This window comes from Panthera uncia, assembly GCF_023721935.1.
Source record: "Panthera uncia isolate 11264 chromosome A1 unlocalized genomic scaffold, Puncia_PCG_1.0 HiC_scaffold_16, whole genome shotgun sequence".
Classification (NCBI taxonomy): domain Eukaryota; kingdom Metazoa; phylum Chordata; class Mammalia; order Carnivora; family Felidae; genus Panthera; species Panthera uncia.
This window is the reverse complement of record NW_026057576.1, coordinates 79,018,997-79,031,117: the sequence shown is the minus strand read 5'-3', so window position 1 is coordinate 79,031,117 and position 12,121 is coordinate 79,018,997. Positions and strand designations below refer to the sequence as shown.

Below are 12,121 nucleotides of genomic sequence, written 5' to 3'. Positions count from 1 at the left end.
TAAAGAAATTGTGGTTTATGTACACAATGGAGTACTACATGGCAATGAGAAAGAACGAAATATGACCCTTTGTAGCAACGTGGATGGAACTGGAGAGTGTTAATGCTAAGTGAAATAAGTCATACAGAGAAAGACAGATACCATGTGTTTTCACTCTTATGTGGATCCTGAGAAACTTAACAGAAGACCATGGGGGAGCGGAAGGAAAAAAAAAGTTAGAGAGGGAGGGAGGCAAACCATAAGAGACTCTTAAAAACTGAGAACAATCTGAGGGTTGATGGGGGTGGGAGGGAGGGGAGGGTGGGTGATGGGCATTGAGGAGGTCACCTGTTGGGATGAGCACTGGGTGTTATATGGAAACCAATTTGACAATAAATTTCATTTTAAAAAAATGCAAATTTCATTTCAGCCATCACATGTAGGATGCCTTTCTCACCTAATCCGTTCACAACTATCTGGCAGATTTCTGGAATGCTCAACAGCTTCTGGTCCAATTTCCAACATTCTAATGAAATCGTGCTAAAAAACTCTGCTTTGATTTCACCACGGGATGGATACTGCAACTGAAAACGTGTCTGAAAGGTGCCGGTGTCATTCAGGAAAATGCGCCGAGATTGGGGAATTGGACAGCCCGCTGTGGAGCACGAGGAGGCGGAGAGGAAGGCCACTGGCCCGCCTGTCCCGGGGACTCACCCCAGTCCTGTGCCAACGCCCGGCTCGCTGTCAGGTGCCGCTCAGACTGTGTGTCCTGGAGTGAGCACACCTCCAGCCCCCTCCCCGTGGCTGCCGGCCTGACCCTGTCAACCATCACATGGGGATGGGGTGGGTGTGCAGGAGTCTCCTCCCCCGGATGGACGTCTCTGCCCGCAGCTGGCCGGTTCCCCAGGCGGGCTCTCCCAGCCCTGGCCTGCACAGAGACTGTGCAGCCTGATGCACACGCTTTCGCTACAGCATGGAGCCTAGGCCTGGCGCGGGGGACCCTACCTGCTGCGCGGGTCTGAACGAGAGCGCTTCTCAGGCCTTGAAACGTTTTGTTTACTCATTTGTTCTTAGCTTCACCCAGAAAACCTTTTATTTTTCCGAGAACTCACTCCTGTAGAGGCGTCACGGCGAGGCGAGTACTCAGGTACCTCTTTCAGGCAATCTTGGAAAATTAAGGTTTCTTTGGAAGAACAAACAGTTCACAGTATTTTGAAGGAAAGTGCAAACGGGCGGCCATGGCCGTGGCTTCCCGCCCCAACTGGTCTGGGTCCACGTGCAGGATGAGCGTCTGTCGTTTTTTGCTAGCGTGTTGTTCCTGAGGAACCTGCCCCCGGCCCACACACCTTGCAGGGTTCAGAGCAACGATCGCATGCCAGGATTCACACAGGTGTTGCCAGCATGGTTACGGAACCTCTGGGTCTTTCTCAATATAGGACGGCGACAAAGAGGGGCTCTGTCACCCACGCTGCTGCCAGTATGGACCAGGCTTCCTACAGCTCTGACCACGCCCCAGGTTGATGCGGCCCAAGAAAATGTCCCTGAATTATGAGTCCCTTTGCATGTCACATGGAGCCCATGAGCGAATGACGAATCCAGACATTGACCTTGATCTCCTGCCGCTGCAGAAAGTCGTCTGTGGGGTCTTCTGGGGCCCGCCAGCGTGCCACCACATGCACGCACATGCAGAGCCACGCAGGAAGGGCTGACGCCCACCTGTGGAAGGCGCTAACTTGACCCTTCTGCTCCACACGGTGTGAGGGAAGAGCGAATCAAGTAGACACTGCATGCGAAGTGCCCTACACCCCAGGCAGAGGCAGCCGTACCCACAGAGCAAACGACGCACGTGCTGACAGACGTCAGCCTGTTTCCTCTGAATCGCGACAGACCGGGTGGGGCCCCCCTGAACAGAAGCATCACCCTTGGTATCCGCTCGCCTGCGACCCTCTTCCAGACACGGTCTGCTCAGAGCCCCATCTTCCTCCCCAAAGAGCACAAGGTCACCACTGTGCCCCACTGGGTCCCCCCCCTCCCCAGGCGCTGGTGACAAGGTTTGCTGGGGAATCCTGTCCAAGCACGGACACCACGCTGTCACACACGCTGGCACGTCTGTGTCCTCAGAGCAACTGTGTCCCCGGAAAAGCACAGCCCCCCACCGCCCTGCCTGACAGCACCTTTGGGGGACGCTCTGTCGGGCTGGGCTCCCACGTACTGCACAGATGCCCCTCGGCCGTGCCCCCGGGGCTCCAGGAGGGTGACTCCTGTCCTGCAGCCCTGACTCCACTCCGAGTCCAGGCCAGAGCTGTGGGCCGAGAGGTGGGAAGGGCAGGGTCGTGGCCCTGGGTCCAGGCCACCACTTCGTCAAGGCGCCACTCTCGGTCACAGGAACCGTGGCGTGGGGGCGACCGGGAGGGGAATCCGGATGTGGAGTGAAAATGGAGAGGAAAAGGGCTGAGAACAAAGCAGAAACTCTGCCGTGGGACTGACATCACGCAGGTGGGCTGGGGGCATCTGCCTCTGGTGCAGGAGGGACGGCCCAGTGTGCACACAAAGGAGCTTCCAGGAAGTCTGCAGGGGCTGGTGGGGAGACCCCGCCTCCAAAGTTTCCTTCCCACCTGGCTCCCACCTGGCCCCCTCCAGTGGCAGCCCCCTACCTGCCCCCTCCACCTGGCCCCTACCCACCTCCCACCTGCCCCCCTCCAGTGGCAGCCACTCAACTGCCCCACGGCCCTGACCTGCCCCCCACCTGCCCCCTCCAGGGGCAGCCCCTGTTGGAAGCTTCAACCCTCACTCAGCCTCAGTTTCCCTGTGGGGAGCAGCATGTGATTACTGTATAAACAGATCAGCCCAGGGGCCAAGCCCCTCTCTGAGCCAAGCCATGCTGGCCTTCCTGGGGGTCCTCGGTGGGGGGGGCCACCACCGTGCCGTCTGGCTTGGCGCCATCCCCACTGTCACAGAGACAAGACCAACAGAACCAACTGTGGGTCCTGCAGCAAATCCAAGCACGTGCACACATCACCCACTGGTGCCCACGCTCCCGACAGCCCCTAGACAGCTCCCTAGACAGCCCCTAGTCCGAAACACGATGTTGTTTCGGACAACTACTGCCTGGCCGTCCTCGGTGGTAAAGCAGGTATTGTTCACAGGAGACACCAAGGCACAGACTTGACCACAAAGCTCTCCATCGGAGGATGAGAACGTGAACCCTGGGCCACACGAAGGGCCTGGTAAACATCTGAACGTCCTGTCTTCATGGAGCTGTGATCCCTCCTCCCAGCCTGGTCACAGTGACACCACAGATTTGTCCTCACAGACAAGATGGGCCAGTAAAGAAACCATGTGATTCACATGCGGCCGGTTTCGTGAGCTTCAGGGGCAAGTGGAGGAGGAGCCCCACTCCGGATGGGATACCTGCTCAGTCCCGGTGCACGGCCAGGGCTCCAGGGGCATTCGCTGGGCTCTGCAGCTCCCCGGAGCCGACCATGGAAGCACCTTAAGTGTCACCAAACTGCATTTCAACTACAGCACAGTTGACCTTCCCGTAGGTCACCCTGGGTGTCACTCTGTCGGGGCATAATCAACACCAAGTAGCTGGTGGCTTTTGTTCTGTTTGCATGGAGCGTGTGGACCCCTGCACATGGAGCGCCCCCCAAACGAGGCCCAGCTTGGCTCTGACGGGCCTGGTGCTGGCCACGCTCCCTGCTGTCCAGTTCGGGCCAGCCGTGGAGTTGACCCTCTAGACACAGGGATGTCCCTGGCTTTTGGTAGCAGAGGGCATGACTCAGAGCTGATGATAACTTTGGATGAAAGGCTCACCTACTCGTAACACCCGTTCCCTGCGCTGTTCTGAGCCCCACGGGTACCTGCTTGTGACTCACAGGACGTCCCCCCTTCACCACGGGAGGTGTGGAACCGTCTCCAGGAGGCACGGCTTCTGCATCACACCACGGCCACCAAAGCCAGGAGTGCTGGGAGCGACCCCAACAGGCGGTGGCTGATGAGATCCAGGGACTCACCCTCAGCGACAGACAGCAGCCAGGAGCACCACTCAGAATAGACGTAATAGCTTTTCATCTCCGCCACGGAGATTCGGGCCGCGCTTCTGTCCCCCATGGCTGTCCCTGTTCCCGGTTCTGCTGCCTTCCCTGCTCACCCGCCAGCCTCTCCCACTGAACTTTGCTCCCTAAAATCTGCGTGAGGGACCAGCTGACTTTTTACTTCCGTTTCACCCATGAACAGAGACAAAACACTGAAGGGTGATTACCTTCCCACAGGCTCACATCTGCTCACCCCACCCTGCGTAAGTACACACGGACCCCGGCTGGCCGGCTCTGGCGGCCCAAGGAGGAAGGAACGTCCCGGCCTGTCTTGGCCTCAGTTCAGGGACAAGGGACAGCTCTGCCGGCATGACTTCCCTGAGCTTTTGTGGAGGTGACAGGAAGGTCAGATGCAAGGAGGGCCCACCTGCTGGCAGAGAGATGTGTGCATGCTGGGAGCGCCACACAGGACAAGATGCCCAGAGCAGCCCCACACCACCACCTTCTTCCACCTGGTAAGGTCCGATGCTCCGGACACGGGTGACGATGTTTGGGAACAAACAGAGGCGGAGGCCGTATTTGCTGAAAGGGAGGTGAGGACCACAGAGACAAGGTGGCCCTGACCAGCCTTCTATTCCAAGCCTGTGGGTCTCTAACAGGTCTGGGGTGTGATGCCTGAGTCCCCACCTGGAGATGCTTTCTCAGAATCCAGGGGGGCATGGGCTGCCTCGTGCCACCGTCACAGCCCTGCCTACCGCACGGAGCTCCACAGGGACAGGGTAAGGCACCCCTCCCCCTCACTCTGTTCAGGGACCACGGCAGTGGACAGAGTCCACACACCTGGGCCAGCGAGGCAGTCCAAGCCAGCTAGACAGTGGGGACACCACAGATCCTGTGGGTGTCCAGAATCAAGATGCCACAAAGACCCAGATGCGTCAGGTCCCAGAACTGTCCCCAGGCCTGAGCCAAGCTATCCCCAAGCAGGCTGGTGGAAGACGGGGAGTTGGGGCTAGGCGCCGGAAGCAGTGACTTCAACCAAGTTGCCTGAAGTTTACAATGATGAAAATAATACGAATCGCCAGATTTCTTCAGAGCAAGAACCCTGTCCTTACCAGCCAGTCTGACCACAGCCCGTAAGGAAGCATCTCAGTACAAGTATTTCCTCTGATAAACACACTTTAAACAAAACCACACGCTCTCTCCTCATTTTCGCGGGTCTTGGCTGATCTCACCTGGGTGCTCTGGGGAGTCAGAGAGCACGGCGCTCTGCTTCCCGGAGCTCTGGAAGAGTTGAGAGCCAGGTTTGCAGATCTGGCTCTTCTGAAAGCCGTTACAGGCAAGACCCAGCAGACACCGTAGCCAAGTACCAATGCACACGTCCCCCAGTGCTGGGCGTCCCTTAGAGCTACTTTCAGGGAACTCGGGCTTTTCCTTAGCACCCCCCACTCTTCTTTGAACGCCAGGACCCAGGACTCAGCACCTAACTGCCCATCATCCACCTTGGTGCCAGTACGAGCCGGCACACTCAGCCTCTCGTGGGCACTAGGGCTGGTGGAGAAGCCTCTCGGGTCAGCACCCCACCGGGCACCCTGAGCAGACATCGCTGCAGCAGTGACCTCACCATCTGGGTCACCTGGCTGATGTGGGGGAGGCAGGCTCAGGCCCCACATCACCCTCCCCCATGGGGCCTCCAGGGGTTGGATGTTAATTTAGTCCTTCAGAGTTGGGGGTTCTCAGAGAGCAAGTCCTCCGAGGCCAGTCTGGTCAGAAAACTCGGGGACCCCTGTGAGCCCACATCCGATGACCTCTAGACAGTGGGCTTAGGAGGGGGTCAGGAGGGGCACAAACATGTGCCAGGCTGGGGCAGGGGTCCACATGGCCCCTCGTGACGACCCCACTCACTCCTCAGAGTCGGCAGCATCCACCAGAAAGTCGAGGACCTGTTATTTTAACCCTGAACATGTGCACGGATGCAGGTGAGCTGGGAGTGACAGCCGAGAAGCAGAGGCCATTAGGCTTTCAGTGTGTGGGCTCCGTCCTTCCCCAAAGAGAAACTGAGGGAGGCTGTCTGGTCACAGCCGAGCCCGCCCTGCGGCCACCAGCCACACCAGGGCTGAGACTATCCCGCGGCCACCAGCCACACCAGGGCCAGGCCCTCAGCCCTGCAGTTTTATGCACCAGCTTCTCCCATCCTCTTGGGACACTAATGGGCTAGAGCGAGGCTCCTACTCCCCACCAGGGAGGAGCTGTGGGGCCCCCAAACCAGGGGACATGTTGGGCTAGTTTTGTTACTTCTGGCATCGATCACCTTAGACATCAAGGGCATCTGATGCCTGACAAGGTGCCCGATGCCGCAGTCAGCTGCTGCCCCAAGGTCAACAGCAAAGCTCAGGCTTCCCGGTCTCCGGGAGAAAGGACAGAAACGAGGGACAGGTTCCCTCCTCCAGCCCCAGCTGTCAGCATGCCAGGCTCTGGTGGAGGTCAGCCTGCATGGACGTTATGTTGAGACCCAGGAGAATTCCCACACCTTCCTCCGAGAGAAGCCTCCTTGGGGACAGCCTATGCTCTGGCTGCAGGGGAGGGAGCACTGGAGGCCGCCCGGGATGGATGCCAGGGCAGGATGCCCCTCAGGCCGCAAGGGCAGGGCACACAAGGGAACACAAGGGCAGGACACACGCACGTCCCGCCTGCCACCGCGGCCGAAGCAGAGACTCAGGAGCCCACACTCCTCAAAAGCAGAAGACAGTAAACCAAGTAAAGCCGGACCCACAGTCCGGCTTCAGTGAGACAGCCCGATGCATCATTTCCAACCTCCCAAGTACTTCAAGGGGCACGCGTCCCAGTGACACGTACAGGGAGGTGCCTACCGGCAGAAGGGACCCCGTACCTGCTCCTGCGTCCCGGGTGGTGCCAACCCGTCCCGCCTCAACAGGCAGTGGGCGCCTCGAGGTCCCCCGGCGTCTCCGAGGCAGCAGCCAGAGCCGACGCTGGGGCCCCCCGGGGGCTCCCCGAGAAGCTCCCTTCGCGGCCATCACGTTTTCTCCAGGGACGCGCACGGCAGCGGGGGCTTCGATTCCACAGGGCACAGTTCCCTTGCCCTGCAGTTCTCCTCTGCAGACGGTCCACAGCGGGCGGGCACTGGCAGTGGGGGAGGGCACCCCACCCCGCGCTCACGCTGAGCTGGGCAGGCGACCTCCAGTGACCTTGGGTTTGCCGAGTCCTAAGGAACAACAGAGCGTCCAACCGGCTCCCAGAGTCCCTGGCCTCCACCTCCAGGCCTTGCTCTGCAATCACTCCGGGCGCGGGCAGCCCAGAACCTCCTGTGCACGGAGGGCCGGCCCCTGCCTGTCCCCTCACCTGGGGGGACACAGCCCGGACACAAGGCCTGCGGTGTCAGAGGAGAGCTCTGCAGAGTGGGGGCCAGGCTGCAGAGCAGTCTATTTGCAGGTCTTGGGCGTTTCCTTCCTCGGAAAGGGGCTTGTGCTGGCCGGGGCTCCCAGAGTCAGGGGTTTGCTTCGCTGCCCAAGTCAGAAACACCTTCCAAGCTCAGGAAATCTCAAGTTCAAACAAACAGCTACAAGGCGGGAGGAAGGGAGGGGAAACGGCCCTGGGCCTTCTTGAAATAAACTGGGAGATTCCGCCGTCTGTGACCCCCGCCTGCTGTCCAGCTCGGGAGGCAGGAAATGATAACACCGCTGTGCTTGGCAAGTGACACTTTCCAGCGATGTCAATCGTGCCCTGGACCCCAAGGCTCTGGCCCCTCGTGCCCACGATGATTCTGAGGGGGAGAGACTGCCTGGCCACCTGCTGCCCCCACCTCTGTCCCAGAGCGTGCGCCCATGTGGGCGTCACGCTGGACACGCCTCCGACCCTTACACCTAACCCGCTGGGCAGTTCACTCAGTTGCCGTTTATGTGTGACACAGGGGAGGGTCCCAGGGCTCCCGTGTGCTTCCTGTACGCTCCCGCCCACGGGGGCGTCAGCACGTGGGTCTGTCTGAATGGCCACGCTTGACCCCAGGAGCCACGGGCACCCCTTCAGCGGTGTAGCCGGTTTGCAGCAAGACAATGTCTGCTTCCTTCTGCCCCTTGGCACCCACCTTCCTCCCAGGGGTGTTCACAGGATGGGGGGACCCTGCCAAACACCAGGCCTTCCCCGCCAGAGCTGGGGGCTGTGGGGCTGAGGTGACAGTGTGGGTCCCGCACGCCTGCTGGCTCAGCCCCGATGAGGTCCCCTTTCAGCTCTTTGGCTAGGAGCAGGCTCACACTTCTGAGCAGGGGAGGCACTGGGAGTGCAAGCAGGTGCTGGCCTCACTTGCCTCTCCTCTACGCCCACGCCCCCTGTGCTGGCCTGCGTCTGCCGGCACGCAGCTGGTGAAGCCGGCTCCTGGCGCTGTGTCCGTGAGAAGCAACACGGAGAGAATGTCAACGCACTGGCCGCCGAGCCTCCCATCTCTGCGCTTCCACGCGGGCCTCCGAGCAGAGGCCGTCCTGGCGCACAGTCAGGAGGAAACAGATGGCGTGTTTGATGTGGTGCGTCCAGGACGCGAGCCCTCTTCCTGTGACCAGGGACCAGAGCCCTGAGGTCCGTTCAGCACAGGGCACCGCAGGAAGGACATGCGGAGACGTGGCCACGGGACATGTCTCTGTGTCCACGGGAGCTGCCCGCCACTACTGATTAGTAACCGCCACGAGCCCCGTCGTGTGTTGTTCTGAGGCCGGGGCCGAATTTCTTCCCGTGTAAACGTGAAGGTGCGCACAGAAAATCATGAGAACGGGAACTTCGGGGCCGCTCACGGAGCAGCTGGTAAGTCAGACGCACACGTGTGCACGTGCACACAGCCGTGGCGTCGCTGTTCCAGCAAGTGGGCGTGGCTGACCCAGGGTCTCCGACTTTATGGAAATATGTCTTAAAGACGTTACTATTTAAAACCTTTTCCAAAAATCAGTTATGAGACACGAATCTGCTCACAGTCTCTTGGTCTCTTTGTCTTGAAGGCTCACGGTCTTTGGGTTTGGCGGACATCTCGAAACCACACATCGTCCCGGACATGTCCCTCCCTCAGCTCCCAGTCACAAAACCCAGAACACCCAAGTTCTTCCTCCCAGGCCCCAGGCCCACCCCGGTGTGCCGAGTGCAGGCACCGGCGGGCCTTTGGAGAACTGGGTCTCCGGGGACCCCAAGAGTATATTTTACTCAACATGAGCTCAAGCTACTGTCGAGGAATTCGTATCCATAAATGGCATCCAAGACTTTTGGCAGTAAAAAGTCTTAAATTAATCATGGCGGGGCGAGGGCAGGGAGTCACTTAGCACAGCTCTTCAACGAGATGCTGGGTACTTGGAAAGTCCTTCCAGGCTGACAGCCGGCTCATTATCACGTGCAGCCGCTAGGCGGGAGGACTCTTTCTCTTCGTAAGAATGACACGGGTGTGCACGTGTGCGTCAGTGCATTTCCACACGGCCAGCACACGCAGGTGCAAGCTGGCAGGGCCTGTGGGCCAGGTGACACACCTCCCTCTCCTCCTCCCTCCTGGTGCCTGGCGCCCCTGCCTGCCGTGCACAGACGACTCCCCGGGGTCGGGCCAGCACTGGGGCCCATAGGCACCACACGCCCCACAAGCCTGCCTCTTGTGCAGTGCTGGGTCCCAGCCCCACCGCCCGGCACTGCCCTCAGCCGCAGCCGGGCCGCCCCACTGGACGATGATTCCCTATGGAGCCCTGCTGCTGGTCACGACTAATTGTTCACCGTGTAACAGGGCCTTTCGGCCCTTTTCAATGACAACGTCTTCCCTCAAACAAAGACAGGAAGCTCTGGGAGCCTCCGTCAAGATAGCCCGTAAGACACACCACAGGTCCGACACGCTGCGGCCTCTGAGCGCCAGCAGTGAAATCTTCGGTGGAGAGACCCTGGAGCTGCTCACTCGTAATAAGCTTTCTGAGTAACACGCTTCATTGTCTTAAATAAAGGACGCATCACGATACCTGACCAATCATGACAAAATCGAGAGACGGTGCCCTAGTCATACGAAATTAGAAACCTACTAACAGACAACAGGCAACATGGTGACTTAGGTCTTTTCTACGCTGTGTTTGCAACAATTTTAAATAAATGTTCTCCTCGCATTGATTGGGAATATTGTGTGGCACGTGAAAGTTTGCCTGAACCTTCCACGTGAAGTTCTGACACTTTCCGCGTCGCCCGAGGGTCTGTGCCTGGAGACTGTCGGCAGCGAAGTGTCTGGGGTCTTGCGGCACCAGGGTGGACGTGCGGCGTCTCCCAGGCTCGGTCAGCTCACAGCAGACGCTCTCTGCATGTGAATGTGTCCGTGCGGATGAGGGACGCTGCCTAAGGACTGGGTTTCAGAAGAGAAAACAGTATAAAAGGGCTGAAAATCCCTTTGAGACTTGATAAATTCTCAAATGGATAAAATTATAAAACTGATAAACCATGGAGCCCAAACGTGCACGACTACTCAACAACTTTCCACGTTTTGTTACTATTTAAACATCAAAGAACATGTCCTCCCTTCACAAGGATTCAGAAATCAAAACACTCAGAAAACTGTCTTTGAAGATAAAGTAACCTGACAAAAGTGAAGTCACATCTGGGGCATTCGTCCACCTGAAGTCTTGCTAAAAACATCACCAATGCGACTTAATGCTAGTTCCTCCTTCTGCAGAGGTAAGAAATCGGTTTTCACACTTTGGGGCCTGGACTCACTTTTTGCACGCTACAACAAGGGAATAACAAAAAGCCAGAAAGTTGGCTCGAAGCCCAATTTAGACACGCAAATGCCACTTAATCTGTCAAGTTCAGAAAGCTCCCGAGCCAGCCGCGCCCTGGAGAGCCCACACCTGCCGCTCAGACGCTCGCTCGCCCTTCTTCTCCCTCCTGTGGGCCTCCTGCCCACAGGCGGCCTGAGCGCTTTTCACGCGGACTTACATCCCTTGCTGTTCGCGGCAGCCCTGCGAGGCAGGTGTTCTCATGGATCCACTTTATGAGGACACCCAGGCGCCACCCGGCCACAGGCGGCAAGGCTGGGTTCCGGTCAGGGACCCCCCCTCCCCAGCGCTCACCCGCCTCTCTGAGGTGGTGCTAGCGTTATCCCCAAGGCAGGATACCTCTTCCACACTGTATCCAAAGAGCACCGAGGACTCTGATTCTAGAATGTTTGTGTGTACATCACACAGCTGCAATGAGCCTGTTTACGTTTTGAAAGACACAACAAAGGTTTCTTCCTCCCAAGTCACAAGTATAAAATGAATGGATCAGATAAGTTCTTAGCTAACCAGAAATAAAGCTCGAAATTCTATTTATGACCGCACAAACCCAACGGCAAGGATTCACGATTTGCACTCATGTGGAGATGATAATTCTGGCGAAGAAGTGGGTTTGGGCAGAGAGGAGGGCCTCCCACAGGAGGACACGTGAACTCTGGCCACTGGAGCAAGCATGTCCCGCTCCAGACTCTACCTTCTGCTAAGCCGTGAGTCTGTGGGCCCCAAACAACCGTCTGAACTACTCTTCACCAGTGAAAATGTGTTTTTCGGCCACAGTACCCTCTCGACGAGCAGCTGAAGTCAGAAACCCTTCACTGTGATTTCTGAATTGTTACTGGTCGTGACAACAGAAGGGTCTCTCGGGTCATGTCTTGTTACATTTACTAGCCCCTGAGAGTGACGCTGGAGGGAACCCTCTTACTCGGCTGGTGTGGACAACCCACATGAAGGTTCTCTCCCCAGGAGCATGTGCCTGGTGCACCGTGGAGAATATAGGATCACCCACTTGCGCCCCCAGGAGGCTGGCTGTCCACAGAAGCCGCAGCAAACCTGAGACCCAAACACAGACTGAAGCCACCCCCACCCTGAGTGGCTTCTGTAGGCTGGGCACTGTGGGGGCCCCTTAGGGAGGTTCGCAGGAGTCTGGAGCATGGCCATTACTCTGCGGGAGCCCCTGACATAGTCGGGGTTGGAGCCGACCTGTGAAGCAGTCGGCAAACCACATGAACAGCACACAATGAAATGCTGCAAGGGGGCTGCATGGAAACAGGGTGTGAGGCCCGGAGAGCTGGCTGCTCCCAGGAACTGCTTCCCAGAGGACGG

At 58.2% G+C, this 12,121-nt stretch overlaps 1 protein-coding gene across 4 annotated transcripts in view; it reads right to left on the bottom strand.

Moving 5' to 3' along the window:
• Positions 1-8,267, bottom strand: part of MCF2L (MCF.2 cell line derived transforming sequence like) — an 84,791-nt gene extending 76,524 nt beyond the window's left edge. For 3 of the 4 annotated variants that reach the window (XM_049647250.1, XM_049647247.1, XM_049647249.1), the window contains exons 1-2: positions 7,374-8,267; positions 6,904-7,236 (exon numbers count right to left, since the gene is read on the bottom strand). In XM_049647250.1, the coding sequence (XP_049503207.1) occupies positions 6,904-7,048 (145 nt within the window). In that variant the 5' untranslated portion in view covers positions 7,049-7,236; positions 7,374-8,267. Of the gene's footprint in view, positions 1-6,903 lie in introns of all 4 variants that reach the window. The other variant, XM_049647248.1, reaches the window with a different exon arrangement.
• Positions 8,268-12,121: the final 3,854 nt, after the last annotated feature.